This window comes from Rattus norvegicus, chromosome 6 (genome assembly GCF_036323735.1).
Source record: "Rattus norvegicus strain BN/NHsdMcwi chromosome 6, GRCr8, whole genome shotgun sequence".
NCBI lineage: Eukaryota > Metazoa > Chordata > Mammalia > Rodentia > Muridae > Rattus > Rattus norvegicus.
The window spans coordinates 31481816-31501549 of record NC_086024.1 but is presented as its reverse complement, the minus strand read 5'-3'; the positions used below and the strand labels follow the sequence as shown (position 1 = coordinate 31501549).

Below are 19734 nucleotides of genomic sequence, written 5' to 3'. Positions count from 1 at the left end.
CCCTCACCCACCTGCTTGGAGACCCTTCTTCTCATTTCCCATTGACAGACACTCAGAGGCAGTATAAGAGGGTCCAGCTCCATCATATACTTGCTGTGTAACCTTGAGCGGGTACTTGACCTCTCTGTGGCTTAGTTGCTACATCTTTAAATGGGGATAATAATAGTCCCCACTGAATAGGATTGCTGGAAGATTAAATGAGGTACATAGATCAGCTTTCTCAGAGCAGTGCCTGGCACGTAGTAAGCGCTGTATAAATGTTAGCTCGATTGTTTTGAACTGGGGAGGAGGAATGATGACAGAAGCATTTAATCATTTGAATAAAGTCAAGTGCAGAGAAAGTCAGCTTGCCTGGATTCTGCCCTGGGACTTGAGAGAGGGAAGGAAGGAACCAGAGACCACTGGAAACAGCAGTTAGAGAGGGCTTGGTCCTGGGCGAGGCTGCCTGGTCCTGGGGCGGTTGCCCGGGTTGGAGTTCTTGGCACCACAAAAAACAAGCTCAGGACACACGAGTTTAACTAGGCTGTGTGAATAGTCTATGGGAGCCAGGAAGTCACCCCGTTAGATGCATCTGTTCTGGGCTGTGATCAAAGTATAGATGGATGGCCAGGAAGACGGGTAGCTAGTGGAGGTCACTGGCAAAGCCAGGAAAGAAAGCAGGGGTCAGAGAGAGTGGGGAGCCTGGGTTAGTTGGACTGGAATGAGTGCCTGCCTCTGGGGTCTTTGTGAAAGGCACTGTCTCCAAACAGGGACTGAGAAGGCCAGAGCCTTGCCATCCCCTTCTTCATAGGAGGATTTGCAACAGGGAATAGGGGTGAGTGACATGTGTTTCCATAGAGTGGAACTCCTCAAAAGAGCCTGTGTCCCCTTGGACTGGAGGAGAGACTTAGAGGAGGAAGAAGTCCCAACCCCTCATAGCCTTCAAGAAGAGGTGCTGAAGGTGGGAACAGCAGCAGTTCTAAAAAGGACCCCTCTCCCTTTTTGTTGTCCGTTTTCTGCTTCCCTGAGAGGGTTCGCCCTGGAGTTCATCTGGCTCTCACACTCTGCCCTGAATGGTGCATAGGGTCACCCTAAGAGGTCACATGCAGGCAGGCAATGTGCTGCAAGTGTGTATATGCACGTGCTTGTGTGTTCACCCTTGTGTGTGTGTGTGTGTGTGTGCATGTGTGTGTGTGCATGAGTGAATGCTGAGGGTGAGGCTCCCACATCTGCAGACTGGCTCAGGGGAAAGAAGGTTCCAGCAGCTGCTGTAGGCCAAAGTCCCTGTTGCCTAGAGTCCCTCTTCTCCCAGGCTTAACGCCAGCCTCCACCATCTGAGCTCCTGAGCCCTGGGGAGGGTGCTGAGCCTAAGAAAAGCCTCCCTTCACAGCTCCTGGCATCTGCTCCCGTATTCCCTGCCAGCCCAGTGCTGTCTGGGCCACTAGCCATGACCAGGAAGGAAAGTAGGGAGCGAGCAGGTGATAGAGAAAGGAGGCCCCAAGGCCTCTCCCTGTCCCCAGGCCATCCATCAAGCCTGGGCTCCATGCATCCGCTGGGATTCTGCCATAGATGCTGGGGGGCAGTGGACCAGCCTGAGAAGGACATGCTTCCACCCACATTGCCATGCCTGGCAGAGAGTGGGGAAGACAGAAGGTGCCCTTCTATCAGCTAAGGGGCAGGTGTGCCTGAGGCAGCAGCTCCATGTCTAATCTGGGAGGACAGAGGCGATCCAGGAGGGAACTCCAGGCTGTAACCACGCTTGGGAGCAATGTTCAGAGAAGAGCTGCGCTCCAAGGCGAGGCTGGCAGGAAACCCCGGGTGCAGACTGCTTGGGGTTTTATGGCATTCAGGAAGTGGAAGGTCCAGAGAGGCATGTGTTGGATCCGAGATTTACAGCCTGTGTCCTGGACCTGGACCCTTTCACTGGACTGTGTAAATTCAAGGGATGAGGAAGACTTTTGAGTGGGGAGTGGCAACTCAGAGCTGTGCTAGAAAAAATATAACAAGCATACTAATAACATCTCCCGTATCATAAGAATCTCCAACACACAGACACTAGGCCTTGAACTAGATACTCTCCATAGAGCCTTTCCAACCCTAGGGCCACTCAGTTGCCGCGCAAAATTGGACTGAAGATGCAGTGTGTGTGTCAGGAGGAGCTGCTCCCACTGTTGAGAGACCGACCTTTCCAGGGCTCTGTCCCCAGCTGTAGGGTGGACATTGTCCCAGCCCAGGGGCTTCACAGGGATACAGAGCAGTGGGACTGGGATGGTCCTGCTGTACAGTGCTCTGTACAGCCTATGCGGATCTCCAGAAGTCTGTCTAGGCCCTCACTGATGTGCTCACCATTCAGGACACCCAGGATGTAGAGCGTAGGGCTGGGCCTCCCATCTGTAGGACCTGGAACTTAGCCAGAGCCTCGTTAAAGCAGGGCAAGCAAGAGAACTTCCTCAAAGAAGCTTTTACCCAGGATCAAAGGCCATCAGCCAGAGCCAGGCCTCCCTCCAGTGTCCAGCCTGAGCTACCCCTGTCTCTAAAGTGTTCAGCCACGTCTGGTTGGTTCCTCTACCCACAATTCTGTCTTGCTTATGCTTTTGCCTCACTGTGGCCTCAGCTGGGACACAGATCCTTACCACCTGCAGTTCAGCTCATCCAAAGCATACCCAGCTCCTCAATCCAAACCTTGAGTGAGCCCACACCTTAATATATAGATAGTGCATGTCCTCTCAGATTTGGTGTCCCACCCTTCTCCATTTCTCTGTGGCCTGGGCCAGATGACATTAAAAGGAGAGCTTGCCTAGACTCTCCCTAAACTGAGCTTGTTACAGGAAGGACCATTCCAAAGAGGTAGGAAAGGGCAGAGGCCCCCCCCCCAAGTCCTCCACAGATGGTCTCTTCTTGCCCTCCTGGTATCTGCCCTCACCTCCAGCTCTGTCTGCCTCAGGGCCATACTGAAACCTCTCAGGGTTTCCATAGAGAACTTCCAGAGGCCGCTCTCTGGAAGGAAGGCCCTGGTAGCCTCTGAGATGTGGGTTCCTCGTAGGTGGAGAGCAGGGACCACGCTCAGGAGAGAACGGGATGGTCACTTCCAGCATCATGGAATTTGAGCACCAACTATACATAGGGTGCTAGGGCTCTCAGATCAAGTATTTCAATTTTTGGGCCCTGCTGTGAGGGGCTTACAATTGAAGTCTGCTGGACAGGATATCCACAGTCTTGTTGATGAGATAAATGGTCCTGTGTGGTCAGACACTGGAAAGTGCCTGAACTCTGAAGAAACTAAAGGCCAAGGCTGAATCCTAATCTTGTCCCCCTTTACCTCTCTGAGCCTTCCGTGGCTTCCTCATCAGAACAGAACAGGTACTGGCCGGAGGGTCATAGGGAGGAGCAGAGGAGCTGAGAAAGGGTACCTGCTGCCCTGGTGCTGAGAGCAGAGAAACCTGCGGTTGCCCTGGAAAAGCACATGGTCTCAGGTTACTGTCCATCGCTGCAGGGAGTTGGAGAAGCTGGCCACGTGGCACCCACAGTCTCGAGCAGAGAGTTATGAATGTACACATGCTTGCTTCCCTGCGCCCAGCCTATTCTCTGCATTTATCCAGTCTGGGCCCCAAGCCCAGGGAATGGTGCCACCCACAATGGGTGAGACTTCCAACCTCAGTCAAAAGAATCAAGACAACCCCCTCCCTTCCCAAAGGCATACCCAAAAGGCAACCTGATCTAACAACCCTTCAGGTAGACTCTCTTCTTAGATGGTTCTAGATTGTGTCATGTTGACAGTTAAAATGAGCCATCACACCTAGGCTTCCTGGCCAATGGGCTTCCTTCTTCTCCTTCCTACATCCTACCCTCTGCATCACCAGCTGCAATTCCAGAATCAGCTGCTCAGAAGGGAGGGCAGGAAGCAGAATCCAGGCCATGCCTGGACCCTAACCATCTCTCCAAGGCCTTGGGTGTTCAGGACCACACTATGCTAGTAGCCCACATGCCTCCCCTAAGACAGGCAGTGTGAAGTGAAAGCAGCTTTACTCATAGGGACATTGCTTACAGTGAGGGGCGACCATGCCAGCCACCGTCACCAAGAGAGACAGAATGCATGGAGGTTGGGTGGGAGGGTGTTCCTCAGGGGTTGAGAGCAGGAGGAAAGCTTCTTAAAGAAGGCGATGTGAGAATGGGATGCACCCTAGTCGGCACCACACAAACACAAGAGAGTCGCTGAGGGAGGTCAAAGCCGGAAAGTGGTCTTCCCGGACGTTCTGTCCACTCAAAACTGTTCTACAATGAAACCTATTTTTTAATGGTAAGTAGAAAAATAAACCAAAATAACACGAAAGGAAGCAGAGGCAGAGGGTGGCCTCGGACATTGACCTTCAGCCAATACAAAGTGTTATCCAAGACCAACGCATCTATACACATGGGCCAGATGTTCACCCTGGCCCTGGGTCCAGAGCCCTAAGGAGCATAGGAACTGTGTTCCCAGCCACTAGAAGTTAGTAAAGGGCCTGCCTGTTCCTTCTAACCCCTGCCCTGGTCCCACCTTCAGGAAATAGGTCTCCATCCCTGGCACCTACTTGAAGCATCCCAGGGCAACTCTCTGCTTTGGTTTTCTCCCACCGGCACGCTGGCCAGTCTGTTCCCAGAAAGCACAACTTGGCTGTCCCATCTCTGCCTCCTTCCTCAGCCCTTAGTCAAGTGCCTGGTACAAAGTCATAGGTGCTAAGGGGATGTTGGCTCAGCTAATCAATTACAGCAGGCTAAGGGGACGAAGTCATGCTTGTCATCCTGATTTCCCACCTGACGTTCTTGAGATTGGCAAAGTGTCACGGCCTTCTGGGGTGCCTGCTTCATGCCCAGCCTCCCCAGGTGCCCAGGTTTCCTCTGCCAGAGGTCAGTGTCTTCTTCCTGGACTGACACTGAGATCCCCCAACGATATCAACCTACCTCCTCCTGCTCGCTGGTTCAGGCTGCTGGAGTAGCCTGAGCCCACTGCGGGTGGGGAAAGCTGGAGAGGAAGGAGGAGTTGCTGTAGACGTAGTTATTAGTCCCTGCTAGTTGCGCTCCGTGCTACTTCCCCTAGAAACCGTAAGAGCAGAGTTCATGAAGGCCCCGTTCAGATGTCCCATGAACTCTGATCCTTGACCCCAGAAGACCAGGAGGTCACTGATACGAGAAACAGAAAGGTGTGTGGCCCGGGAAGACCTGCTCTGCCGCTGACCTGGACGGCCTTGACAAATTACTCAGCCCTTCAGCTTAGTCTGCTTCCCTGGAAATCCTGGTCAACTGCCTTCCGGAACTCACAATCCATGACCTAGCACTATCTAGGCTGGCCATGGTGCCAGGTCTGACTGTGCCCCTTGACTGTCATTCACAGTCATTCACAGTGTGTGTGTCTCGGGAACAGTTGTAGGTGTTATGGAAATTTTCCATGACTCTGTGGTGATAATCTATAGCTTGCAGGATCTCTGAGAGGTGTGTGTGTGTGTGTGTGTGTGTGTGTGTGTGTGTGTGTGTGTGTGTGTGTAAAACCCTGAAACACAAATGCAATAAATGTAGGCTGGGTCCAGTGCTATTACCAGGGCTGAGTCACTGAGAAAGTACAACAAATTACCGCCCCACCCTCCAGAGCCCCCAGAAAATGGAGAAACCAAAATTAGACACAACTAGGAAGTACCTGGAGATAAGGGGGCAGAAGGCGGAGACTCGGGGTCCCTGAAGACAAGTCTGTAAGACTAGAAGGGGTAGGAATAGAAATCTAGGTGGCTTGGGATTCAGCAAGCAGTAGGAGACTTGGGACTGACAGGACGTCTCAAATGCTCTGGCCTGTCTTGGCAGCTGCCTCCCCCAGACTCTGCTGTCGGGGGAAGTTGTCTACGGGTGGCATAGAGAGCTGGAATATGGGATTTGGGCCTCTGTCTGCCCCCTCCAATCCCCCACTCCTCACCTTCACCCCTCCAGGGCCTCACCCTTCCCCCATCCTCCCCACCCCACTTCAGGAACTGTTATAACTCAAAGCTGAGACAGGCAGGCTCGTTCAGACTTTCATCTCTCCTGTGCATTTGAGTGATGTTGACCATGACCTGATATGCAGTCAGAGGCCCAGGCATTGTTTTGGGCACCCAAGAATCGCCTTGGCCTTTAGGTGGTGAAACTACTGCTCTCTCTTTGGTTTAGGGCTAGAAGTTGTGGCTCCTCCCAAAGTCCAGAACCCTAGATTCTAAAAGGCCTCTTCATATCCCATAAAAGGCACTTGCGGTGCCCTGGGAGAACCAGGGCCTTTACCTGTGACTGTCCAGTACATCTGGCCATCTGGCCATAAAGGTGCAGATAGATCACGGGCCTATGTTGTGACTCCTGTTATGGTGGCTGGCCTAAGATGGGTGCCATGGGCCTAAGGTCAGTTAGCCTCCCCAGGATCCCCAGGGTGTCTGTCCTTCCATGAGCCTCACACTACATCCATCCTCCCTATCTTCAACCTGATCCAACCTCAGAGATCCATTCAGAGGGAGCTCTTCCCAAGCCTCCCATGTGTAAGGTGGGCATAAGAACAAAAGATTCAAAAGCCCCTACCCTTGGGGAGCCCTGACTGCAATGGCATCCCACACCCTGAATCCATCTGTCCCCTCCCTCTTTCCTCCTTCCCCTTCTCCTATCCCCTCCTAAACCCTTGCATTCTCTGCTCCCCACTTGTCAGTCAGGTTATTGAGGACCCCTAACGAAGCCTCCCACTCTCAGTCTCCCATTGCCATGCCCATTCCATTTCCACCCAGGGACGTGAGGAGACTCACAGTGGTATCTCCTTAGGCATTTGTGCCTTTCCTACTGCAGGAGCAGCCAAGGGCTCCCCGTTGCTTTCCAGATAGGATTCTTGCTCCTGAGCCCCCCCGCACATGTTAACCTTCGCCCACCAAAACACTCTCCCTCGCTTTTCAAACTTCCTACTGCAAGAGCACCAGGAAGATTTCATTGTTGTTAGATGTTATTATTTTCGTCATTTTGACTAGGCCCACAAAATGGTGGGTGCCGGTAGTTCCAGCACTCAGAAGGCTGGGGTGGAAGGATCTCTTGAGCCTAGGTGACCACCCAGGCCAGTCTGAACAATATGGTTAAGACCCTGCCTAATAACAATATAAATTACTACTATTGTTATTAATGTGTTTTTACCTATAAAAGTAATAGAGGGTTGGGGGCTAGAACTCAGTGCTAGAACTCAGCCCTTGGATCAATCCTCAGTATCATTAATGATAATAATAATAATAATAATAATAATAATAATAATAATAATAGATTGTTTCTATAGAACATGTAAAACCGTATGAAAAGAAAATTAAAATCAATAATAAGCTCATTATTCCTGGATAAACTCTGAAAGCTTTCTGCTACACCTCTAGCTCTTTCCAGGTATTTATGCATATGCACTTTTTGTCCTTATAGATTTAGGATATGATCACACCATATAGAAAGCATTGTGCTTACTGTTTCTGACATAATACAGTGGTTTTCTATGTAATTAGGAGACTCCCCAGGAATAGTACTTTAATGGCTGCACAATATTCCACCCCATAAATATACCTTAATATGTTTAACTAAAGCCTATTGGCGACCATTTGGAGTGTTTACAATTTTTCACAATGAAAATGTTGCTATAAACATCCGTGTTCATAAATCTTTGCTCCGATCTCTGGTTATTTTCCCAGCAGAGATTCCTGGAAGTGGTACTGCAGGGTCCTGGGTCGATGCATTTCTAAGGATCTTGCTGTGCGTGTGAAAATGCTTTTCTGGGAGGATCTGCTGGTCCCTACTCATTGACGACAGCATCGCCAGAGCCATTTTCTCTGCTTCTAGTGTTTCTTCCTGTATATCTTAGCTTCAACAGCCACCTGTGGGAACTCTGTCTCTTCCTTCTTCCCTTCAGAGGTCAGGACAAATACCACTTCCTTGAAGTCCTTCCTGATACCCCAGCTAGGTCTCCTCCTCTCCCTCCCTCATTCTACCCCCTATCTTAGTCACTCCTCAAGCTGGTCGACTCTGTCATAACTCTCAGTAGTGAGTGTTGTAATTACCTCTGCTTGGGGAAAACGCTGAACCTTTAACGTGCTCCACGGAAAGGTTTCATTTGATTTACTTCCACATGAAAAGTGCCTTAAGATCAAGGACTTTAGTTTGGTCATCTGGTCTACCTCTGCTGGCCACATTACCTTGAGTGTAACCCAAGGGAAGCTACCCTTGAGTTGAAGGGCACTGTTAGTCTTGCATTTACTCTTCCTTGTCCTGGTCGAATGAACAAAGCTGCTTCCTCTGCAGCAATGGGGGAGGCTGAGTGGATGGGGTAGGATGTTCTAGTCTCTCGCAGTGTCAGAGACTTATGGTGTGGCTCTGGTGCTCTGCTTCCCTCTAGGACTTAGTTTACTGTTCTGTAAAATGGGCATGTTGAACCACCCGATGGCCCACACTGCAGCACAGACCCCTTCTAAGGCCCCTGCTTGAAGCCTCTGCTCTAGATCTATGAGGCCCCTGCACAAAGCTAGCCTGGGGCGGGGGGTGGCTCAAAGGAGCTGAGCCCTGAAGCAGGCCTGGCTGCAGGCCAGACTGTGACTGCAAACACTGACCTTGGCTGCTGCAGGGATTTTTCCATGACACCAACACCCTCCCTCTCAACTCCCCCATTCCTCATGGGCCTGGGAGGCTGGGGGTGGGGCACCAGAGCTCTTCTGCATAAGAGGTCCCTAGGCAGTAACAGGGACAAACACCTGTGGGTGCGGGACAGCTCAAGAGGGAGGGGAAAGCCAGGAAGTCAGGAACAGGCAGAGTGGGAACTGTTCCTAAAGACAGGGGCTGAAAATGGAGATGCAAGATGGAAGGAGGAGGCCCTGGGAAGGGGCAGGCAAGAAAGACAAGATGGGTGTCTTGTTATAGAACTGTCCTTCCAGGAGTCTGGCTCAGAGGGTGACAAACCCCAGACCCTGTTCTGTATGTTCATCCCCCCGCCACCCCCGCCACCAGCTCCCTGGAGTCCTGGTGCCTTCGCAGACCTAGCTTTGGGCTGAGCCAGGCCTACAACAGTGGGATTATTTGGGGGCCTAGAGATGGCCTCATTTTGAAGGGGGAGGGATACACAAATGAGAGCTAGGGCTGAGTCAACCAAAAAAATCCTGAGATGACCACCTCTCCTTACAATTAGGAATTTGGAAAGGGGAGAAAGAATTTGGGGTCACCATCATTGCATAGACTCCAGAGCCTTACCGTCTAGAACTTTGGCTTTCTGAGTAGAATGACAATAGATGATGACTTGCGCCAACCAGGTCCTGTGCGTGACGGCAAAGGGACTCACCACCGTCTGAGGGGTCAGTCCTTCAGACCCCTCTGTGGAAAGAGTGCATAGAAAGGAGGTTGTGAGCAAGGCAGAGGGAGGTCCTTCAGGTGCTCTGAGGAAGCCCTAGGAGCTTCTTAGACAAAACGTTGCCTGAGTGAATCTTCCAGAGAGCGGGAGAGCACCTGCAGTGTCTGCTAGGCCAGCCACCCTTCCCTTTCCCTCAGAGCAGGACCTGGGTACCAATGCCAGATGCCTTCTACCTCAGGTGCTTTAATGCACCCATTCTGGTCTTGTGCCTTGCCTCCACATTGCTATGGTCCCCAGACCTCCAGTGCTGAGGGACACAGCCCCCAAAGGGCCTTTTCCAGGGGCACCCATGGCTCAAGCCTGACTGTTCCTGTCTGTTTTCCTTCTGATATCCCTCTCTAACCTGCTGGAGTAGGTCCTCCCAAGAGCCCACACTGCCTTCCTTCTAAGCCCAGGCAGCACCCTCAGGCAATCCCCTTCCCCCATTTCTAACATCCAAACAGTGTGCAAAGCCTTTGGGTGTCTTAGACCACAGGTCACCTCATTCATCTTCCCCCTGGGACAAACATTAGCCCTGGCCAGGGCCGTATTTACTCTAGATAAGCAAGTCTGCTGGGAGACGGTACAGCCAGAAACTTCCAAGGTTCTAATGTGCCCAGAGATGGGGCTTAGAGACCCAGAATCACAGAGTGACCTGGAAGAAGGACCTCAGAAGTTCTTGATGTGACAGAGGAGGGCTTCACAAACCGTGCTCAGAGGAACCCTAGCTTAGCAATAAGTACTGTGAGAAAAATGTTCTGCCATCAAATGCATGAGAAACCTAACACATTCTCCCAGCTATTCATGGGAACACGGACGGGTATGACCCTGTGACACTTAAGTCACATGATGAAAAAAATTCTCTTTAGTCCCTAAACAACCCTTTTCTCATTCAACCTTTAACATACCACTGAGCTGGTATCTCTGGAAATTAACATCAATAAACACTGATTATTGGATGCTGGGGGGGGGGACTTTAATGACCATGCAATCTTGGGGACCCAAATATACTCACATTCACATCTCAAATCCACCAGTTCACCAAATCCCTACAAGGTCAATACTTCGCTATCCCCATTTCACAGATGAGAAACTTGAGGTTCAAAGGGTTACAGAGCCTGGCCAAGGTTAAGAACTGTTTGGCTATGGAGCCTGTGCTCTTTCTGCTTCACTGAACTGCAGATTCCCTACCTATCTGCAGCGTTTCTGGCATATAAGCATGGCTTGATTCAGTTTCACATAATCAATTATCCCATGCTAATCTGAAGTTTCTGATTGACAGGTGTGTTCTTAATTGATTTTGATGGAGGAAATAAACTAATTAGAGTCTTAACAATCGTCACCTTGGGGCCTGTTCCATGTAGTAAAATACTGTATTTGATCAACACTTCACAAACAGAAGCTTTGATCCTGTGAGTGGGTGGGTGAACAGAGAAACTACTGAAAGACGAAGATCAGGACAGTGAAAAATGGCTAGGTAGGAACCAGGGATGTGACACAAAGCTAGTAATAACCAAGCTCAGACAGACCCTAGCCTCCTGCCTTCCAGCTCCACACACTTGGCTCCACTCAAGGCTATGGCCAGGGGCCTTGGGGCCAGCTAGGCCAAGGGTAGGAGGCAGACAGGCAGGCTGACACGCTCCGAGGCCAGTGGGGAGCAGGTGGTCAAGACCAGGCTATTACTAAGTGCTTAGAATTCTGCTTTGAGTAGAAGGAGCTACTGGGAGAAGAGACCAGGAAGAGGGAGGGCCAGACGCCACCCCTCCAGGCCCCCCAGGTCTCTGGAAACCAGAGCTACAACCAGTGGCTGAGTTCCTGACACCAGGAAGAGAACAAAGGCCTGAGGCTTTCAAAACTGTTGTTTAGTTTCTTGCTACTCTAAAATATTTATAATTAACATTTATGTCCAGCCACAGCTTCTTCCGTTGAATTTTTTTTTTTTTTTCGGAGCTGGGGACCGAACCCAGGGCCTTGCGCTTGCTAGGCAAGCACTCTACCACTGAGCTAAATCCCCAACCCCCCGTTGAATTTTTAAGAGGTTTTTTATATTACATTTATTTATTCAGAGAGTGTATGTGTGTGTGACTGTGTCTGTGTGTATGACTGTGTCAGTGTGTGTTTGTCTGTGTGTGTGACTGTGTCTGTGTGTGTGTCTGTGTCAGGGTGTATTTGTGTGTGTCTGTGTGTGACTGTATCTGTGTGTGTTTCTATGTCTGTGTGAGTCTGTGTGTGTAACTGCGTCTCTGTGTGTGACTGTGTCGGTGTGTGTGTTTGTGTGTGTGACTGTGTCTGTGTGTGTGACTGTGTCTGTGTGTGTGTCTGTGTCAGTGTGTATTTGTGTAAGTCTGTGTGTGTGTCTGTGTCAGTGTGTATTTGTGTAAGTCTGTGTGTGTGTGTCTGTGTGTCTGTGTGTGACGGTGTCAGTATGTGTGACTGTGTCAGTGTGTGTGACTGTGTCTGTGTGTGTGTGTCTGTGTCAGTGTATGTGTCTGTGTCAGTGTGTATTTGTGTGAGTCTGTGTGTGTCTGTGTGTGTGTGTATGACTGCACACATATTATATGGTATATTGTGGAGGTCAGAGGAACTTGTGGAACCTCCTAGAAATCAAACCAGGCCATCAGGCTTGGCAGCAAATACTTTTACCCACTGAGCTATCTTGCTAGCCCTGGTGGCTTCTGTGCCCAGAGCCATCGCCTATGATCTAAGTCACTTCCTATGAGTAGTCACTAGCTCCGACTAAATGCATGGGTAGAGCTTCTGCCATACCTGAACAGATCCAGCAGCAGCCAGGATGCTGGCTTCATTATCTAGAATCCTGGGCTATGTCCTTGTCATGTCATTACCAGCCCTAGGCCTTGGGGACCAAATGATTAGTAAGAACCTTACAATATCTGTGGTGGATTCAAGATGGGAGATGGGGAAAGAAGACAGGCACAGCCCTAATGAGTGCTCAGGGAGGCAGCCACCAGAGTCTAAGCTCAAGATATGAGTTCTGGCTGTTTGACCCAACAGGTACTAGGAGAGGGTACCCAAAAAGAATCAGCCTCAGAGAGCAGCCCCTGTGCGTGCATGTTGGTGCCCAGAGGGACTAGCAGAGCCCCACCCCCCAACCAGAGACTCAAGGAGGCAGCACTGGGTACTTCTTTTTACCTTTTCCCTTGCAAAGCCAAACTAGGCACACTGCCGCCCCGCTGCAGGGGGACAGAGTTGGCCAAACTCCCGGTGACTTCCCAGAAGTCCAGGGTCCCCTGGGACTGACTCCACCCTAGCTGGCAGTCCTCTAAGCTAGGCACCCACGTCAGCAGGTCCTCTTGGCTTCTTTGCCCTTTCATCCAGTGACAGTCAGACAAAGAAATAGGCACGTTCACCCTTAGCCCCACGACGAAAAGCGTCTGTCTCCCCATTCCCAGGGCGTCTCCCCATTCCCGCTGATGCCTCAGCTGGCTTGAGATAGTGCCCACGGCTGAGGCTTCACATGGAATGCGCCTCTCTCCAGGCCTCAGTTTCCCCTCCCGAAATGGCAGTGGCGTGAACACAGAGTGACTTCTCCACTCCAGCTGCAAAACAGAGTCAGTCACAAGTCACAAGAGTGACCTTGGGGGATGTTCATGAGGGCAAAGTTAAAAGTTTATTCTAAGGGTAAGAGTTTTGATTAGTGAGCCTAGCTTGTGGTAGGGAGTGTGAGGGCCAGCCTGGCCATCGGCCCCACAAAGGTCAAGCACTGGCTTTGCCCCTGGTAGGAGCCTCCAGTCAGGCCTGGATGAGTCACTCGATTTGAGAGTTACCAAGTTGGGGGTGTACTTACTGCTAAAGGTAGGCTCAGAGTACTGCTCTCCCCTCAGGCATGGAGAGCTCGGCAGGAACAGACAGATAAAGGGGAGAAGTGCTTAGGGGAGGTAGAGACACCTCTGGGTGCCAGGGGAGGACCCAGAGCAGTGCCTGAGGGCTACAGCCAGCAGGGTGGAACAGGAGAGCCGTTTTGTAGGCAAAGAAGCCAGGCAGGTGGGCACTGGGCTTTCCTGAGGAGCAGTCATCTTTAATGGAACCAAGAGCAAGCTGGTAAGGGGTACAGGGTGCTTTGGAAAGGCTCCTTCCTCTGGGGGTGACTATGGATGGCTACACACACACACACACACACACACACGTACACACATACACATGCATACACATACATACACACATACACACACATACAGATGCATATATACACACATACATACACACACACATAAAGATGCATATATACACACATACATACACATACACACATGCATACACATATACATACACACATACACACACATACACATACATATATACACATGTACACATACACACATGTACACACACACACACACACACAGAGTAGCCTGTGTTTTCAGAAGATTTTCCAAAGGCCTCTCACGGTTGAACACTCCACACACTCCAGAAAGCTTCCCCAAGCCGTTAGTCTCCTTTGCTTCCTGAGGCAGATTGGACAAGCACTTAGGGCATGGAATAGCAGCTTTAGGTCACTGGCCTGGACCCCCACGCACAGACAAAGCAAATGAGCCCAAAGGCAGAAAGTGATTTTCCCAGGGTCACACAGCTGGGGGCATAAACCCATTCTGTGCACTGTGTAGAGTTCTGTCCCCAGTGTCACATCCAAAGAGGAATGGGGGGGGGGGATGAGGTCCATACACTGGGCGGTGCTGGTCTGGGGGACAGGAAAGGGCAGGATGACAAGCTGCCCTAGCTGGTAACATGCCCAGCTGTCGAGGTGAGTTGTGGATGGCTGTGGAGCCAAGCTGGCGTGCACAATCTGTTCTCACCCTACTGGAGTGCGGACGGGCCAGGCCCATGCTCAACTGCGCAGCCCCTGGCAGAAGGGACACAACCACTGGCTAGATGCCACAGTGGGGGCAGGGAATCCATTCTAAGGACAGTCTTGGAGCCATCACCCCCCCCAAACATCTGTTCCCAGACCTCTCTGAGCTTTAGAATCCTAACGGCCAGCCCTAGGCTGGCAGAGGTGGCTCAACTGGAATGCAGCTACTCCCAAGCCGGGTGGGTGATCTCTGCCACCTCCTCCATTATTAATCAGGGTGCTATTGTTGAGCATTTGAGCTGTACCAGGCTCTAGGCTAAGTACATCAATACATTATGTCACTTATTCCCCTAAAGCCCTTGCTGCAAATGATATATTAGCCCCATTTTACAGATGTGAAAATTGAGGCTCAGAAATGTCTTATGTAGATGGGAGAATTTGAACTCAGAGCAGGCAATACTCACAATATCCTGGTCTGCAGTGTAGTCACAATGTGTATATTGGGGCTCCCTTGGAAGGTAGAAGTTAGAGGGGACCATTACAGGGTCGCTGGGGCTCCCCTCAAGTTAGTGTTTAGCTTTATGTAGTTGGGAGACCTGAAGTTCATGGATAAGCCTTCTCAGAACTACCCAAATAAAGCACTAATCACTTTCAGCTAGGAGGAAACCAGGAAAACCGCCTGGAAGAAGTGGTGTTTGGTTGAGATTTCCTAAGATCCAGAAAAGAAAAAAACTTGGAAATTCTGCCCGCATTCTTTCATTCTCATAATTCTCTTAATAAAAACTGAAGTGTTTATGCTCACTGGTCTGGTGGGAGAAGCACGTGGCCAGAACAGATTTCGTTTTCAAATAAAGAGACACGATCAAAGAGAGAGTCATTTGTTCAAGGTCACAAAACCACTAGTGATAAGGCCAGAACTTGTGCCCAAGGGTTCTGGTTCTCATCCAAGGTCCTTCCCAACTCCTCCCACACACCCCCCACCCCCAGATAGCCAGGAAGATTTTGCTGTTGTTACTGTTTTGAGAAGGGTTTACAGCTCAGACAGCTTTTCCAACTTTCACCCCCTTGCCTCAGTCTCCCACACGCTGCAGTTACAGGCGTGCAACACTACACCCAGCTCAGGGAAGAAACTTTGATGGTCACTTGATGCTCAGAGGGGCAGGTGTGACCCCACTTTGCTCCCAGACAGGAAGAGTACAAGCACCAATGTAGAGGATGGAGGAAGAGGGGAGGACCATAGGACAGTCTAGCTGGTGATAGGAGCACACCTGAAGAACACTCGGGACCGTGCCTGGCCAAGGGCAATGGATGTCATGTGTGCGCATGAGTGCGTGCACACACATATACACATGTGCATACACACATGTGCATACACACTGGCATACACACATACACACATGTACATACATGTGCATGTGCAGAGGCACAGGTGCACACATGCATACACATACACATATGCACACACATGTGCATGTGCATGTATGCACCGGCATGTGTACACACATGTACAGGCACACATGTACAGACACACATGCACGCACATATGGGCACTCAAACATAGGCACATGCATGCACACACATTTGTACACAGGTATGCGCACATATGCACACATGGATGCATACATGTGCACACATGGGCACACACACACACACACACACACACACACACTCATGGGCATTCTCACACAGGCACACTTTTAGACCAAATCCATAAGAAGACCCCAGTCTCAGACAGGGTGGAAGCCCTGGAGTACTTACTAATTCAGCTGCCAGGATAGGGTTGGGCCATTGCTAGGCCAGCAGCCCAGGGAAATTGCAAGTTGCCAGTGGCCACCGTGCCACCACCAATAAGCTTTGGCTGCATCAGGGAAACCATCAAAAAGCCATGTGTGCCTCAGTTTCCTTCCCTCTGCACAGAATCACCACGTCAGAAACCATTCCATCTAGCTACCTGCCTTCATAGTCACGGGCACTGAGGCCTGCACAGGACAGAGAGCAGGGCAGAGCCCACAAGTATTAGACAGGAAGTCAGCTCTCAACTGACTACCTGCCATTCACACACACACACAATCTCCTGCCTGCCAACAAACCTTCCAGCAGAACCAGGAGCCAGCACCTCCCAAGAGGCACGAGACACTCATGCTTTCAAGAAAGCAGATTCAAGTTCAAACTCAGATTGCTAAACTTCTGGGCAGTGTGACCTGGAAAGTCTCTGCCTTTGAGTGCTTCTAGTGTTACAAACAAAAGGCTAGCCCAAAGTGTGGGACACAGGTGTACCCACGTGTAGAAAAGCAGACTCAATAGTCAGGTGCGGTGGCATCAAACATGGTGGTGCAAGCCTGTTACCCTAGCACTTAGAAGATGGAGGCAGGAAGATCAATGTGGTGAGTTCAAAGCCAGTCTGGTCTACAAATCAGAGATCCAGGCTAGCTATGGCTACATATCTATACCCTAGCAAAGAAAGAAGTGGGGGAATGGGGGAAAGACAAGTCCAAAACCTGCAAGGTGGGGAGGGAAGAGGATGGGCAGAGGAGGAGGGACCCTGCCAGGCCAGCCCCACAGCCTGTGCTTTCTCTCCTCTCCCGGATCTCTCCAGGCTATGGTCATGCGGCTCCCAGCACGGACGGAGGCAAGGTGTTCTGCATGTTCTACGCGCTGCTGGGCATCCCGCTCACACTAGTCATGTTCCAGAGCCTGGGTGAACGCATCAACACCTTCGTGAGGTACCTGCTGCACCGTGCGAAGAGGGGGCTGGGCATGCGGCACGCCGAGGTGTCCATGGCCAACATGGTGCTCATCGGTTTCGTGTCGTGCATCAGCACGCTGTGTATCGGCGCCGCTGCCTTCTCCTACTATGAGCGCTGGACTTTCTTCCAGGCCTATTACTACTGCTTCATCACCCTCACCACCATCGGCTTCGGCGACTACGTGGCGCTGCAGAAGGACCAGGCGCTGCAAACGCAGCCTCAGTACGTGGCCTTCAGCTTCGTATACATCCTCACCGGCCTCACGGTCATCGGCGCCTTCCTCAACCTCGTGGTGCTGCGATTCATGACCATGAACGCCGAGGACGAGAAGCGTGATGCAGAGCACCGTGCGCTGCTCACGCACAATGGCCAGGCTGGCGGCCTGGGTGGCCTGAGCTGCCTAAGCGGTAGCCTGGGCGATGGCGTGCGTCCCCGCGACCCAGTCACTTGCGCAGCGGCTGCAGGCGGCATGGGCGTGGGCGTGGGCGTCGGTGGCAGCGGCTTCCGCAACGTCTATGCTGAAATGCTGCACTTTCAGTCCATGTGCTCGTGCCTCTGGTACAAGAGCCGCGAGAAGCTGCAGTACTCCATCCCCATGATCATCCCGCGGGACCTCTCCACATCCGACACGTGCGTGGAGCACAGCCACTCGTCGCCAGGAGGCGGCGGCCGCTACAGCGACACGCCCTCACACCCTTGCCTGTGCAGCGGGACGCAACGCTCGGCCATCAGCTCCGTGTCCACGGGCCTGCACAGCCTGGCTACCTTCCGCGGCCTCATGAAGCGCAGGAGCTCAGTGTGAACCACAGCCAAGCCTGGAGCACCTGTGAGCCAGCGGGGGTGGGGGACCTGCCTGCAGAAGCCGCAGGAGTTGGCCAGGAGGCCCCCCAAAGACGCCTTCGGGCCCCATGGGAAGTCCCCAGCCCATCACCACCGCCACCTCTACTCCTCCCCAGCCCCTAAATCTCCAACTGTGCGGGCTTTCACCAGCCAGCAGGAGGCCGGGCTCTGAGGACCCCTGGAGCCCCCATCAGAGCCCGAAGAATTCTGAGAAATGTGAAACTTAGGGGGTGGGGAGACGGGGAAGCAGCCACGGGGAGCTGCTGAGAAGCCCCCCAGTCCTCAGAGGCCCTGCTGGGCCCCAGACCCCTTGCCTCCCAAGGGAACTAATGTTCTAGGTTTTTGTTTTCTGTTTTGGTTTGGTTCTCGTGTCTCTCTCTCTCTCTCTCTCTCTCTCTCTCTCTCTCTCTCTCTCTCTCTCTCTCTCTCTCTCTCTCATATCTCTACTTATACCTCCCCTGGGCTCTCCAAAGCCCAAGGTGTCTTTGTCCAGGTCACCCCCCACTCAGTCCCTCCCGGCTCTCTCATCCCCAGCCATGTCTCCCAGCCTTCCACTACCTTAATGTGTCCACTCCCCTTCTGTTTTTTGCATGGCTATGCAGTTATGGAAGAAAAAAAAAGGAAACCCCAGCAGTCCCTAAAGCTAGTCCCCAGAGGGCAAGATAGAAGAAAAAAGAAAAGAAAAGAAAAGAAAAGAAAAGAAAAGAAAAGAAAAGAAAAGAAAAGAAAAGGGCAGGCCACTGATGTTAGTAGAGCAAGTGAGTGCAGAAACTGTGGCTTCCACCTCTGCAGGGTGGCCACATCAGTAGGTGAGCTACCTGGGGTCTGAGACCATTCTCAGGGCTCCTGGCAGACTCCAGCCTTCAGGACTGCACTTGGAACCTAAAACAAACACAGACGCCCCCTTTGCTGTCCCTGGCTGCGGCTGCTCATTCACTCTTCCACTTATAGTGACTTTTTTATTTTTAATTTTAGCTCCAGAAACCCCATCCCACTTCCTCATTCATTTGAGTGTAGTAACAACACTCTGGTTAAGTCACCTGGGCAGTTCTTATGGCCACTTTTCAGAAGAGGAAAACAGGTAAAAAAAAAAAAAATTACTTGCCCGGGGTGTCTTGAAGGGGAACAAGCCTGCAGGCTTGGTCCCAGCCCAAGTGCTCTTCAGGCTCAGCCTGCTCTCAGAAGCAAAGCCCCTGCAGGCAGCACCCCAGTGTCGTCGTGTAGGCAGCTGGGGTCTAAACCAGAATCCAAAGCCCCCCACCGCCTGAGCCACTGCCAGGGCTCTGCCTCTGGTACTCTTTAGCCCAGAGACTGCGGCTCTAAATGGACCCTTGTCTCTGTTCATAGCAGGGAAGTCCTTGGGACCAAGGAAAGCAGGACTGAGACTCATGGACTAAAAGCCAGGAGTTGGAAGTCTTGAGAGTTCAGGGACTGGGCAGAGCAGCCCAGACAGCTGACAGGTATATCCTGGGACGTTATTCCTGGCCTAGAAGCCGAGGTACATGCATCCTACGTTGCTAGAGTAAGACTTCCACTGTAGCCAGGAACACCCCTCTGGAGGCATTGGACCTGGTGTGCCCTCTACCTCCCTCTACCTGCAACCCAGGTGGAGGGTGACTTGCTACTGGGGACAAGCTGGAGGTGGGAAGGTGCCCTGACAACAGAAGAGTATGTGTGGGGCTCTGGATATAGCCCCGAGTTTCATCCCCAGTAACATGAAAAGGGAGAAGGGAAACCTCTCCCTGCCAGTGCTGCCTTCCACTCACTGTTCCCAGGCCTAGCTCCACACTGCTGAGTAAGGCCAACCTGACCATTTGGGGAGCTAGAGAGAGAGCCCCACCATGTCCTTCAGGTCCTGGGGAACCCTTAGGTCAAAAGGATCTGGCCTGTGTGTATCCCTTGTCCGCGTGGAGGAGCTGGCCCATGTGCCAAGGGGAATGGGACCCAGGAGCTGGAGAGGTGCTGTCTGTGTTTATGTCGGGCTGGAG

At 51.7% G+C, this 19734-nt stretch overlaps 1 protein-coding gene across 1 annotated transcript in view; it reads left to right on the top strand.

The window, feature by feature from the left end:
* Kcnk3 (potassium two pore domain channel subfamily K member 3) overlaps positions 1–18421 on the top strand; it is a 35933-nt gene extending 17512 nt beyond the window's left edge. The window contains 1 exon segment of the mRNA NM_033376.2: positions 16756–18421. Within this exon segment, the coding sequence (NP_203694.1) occupies positions 16756–17708 (953 nt within the window). The 3' untranslated portion in view covers positions 17709–18421.
* The last annotated feature ends 1313 nt before the right edge of the window (positions 18422–19734 follow it).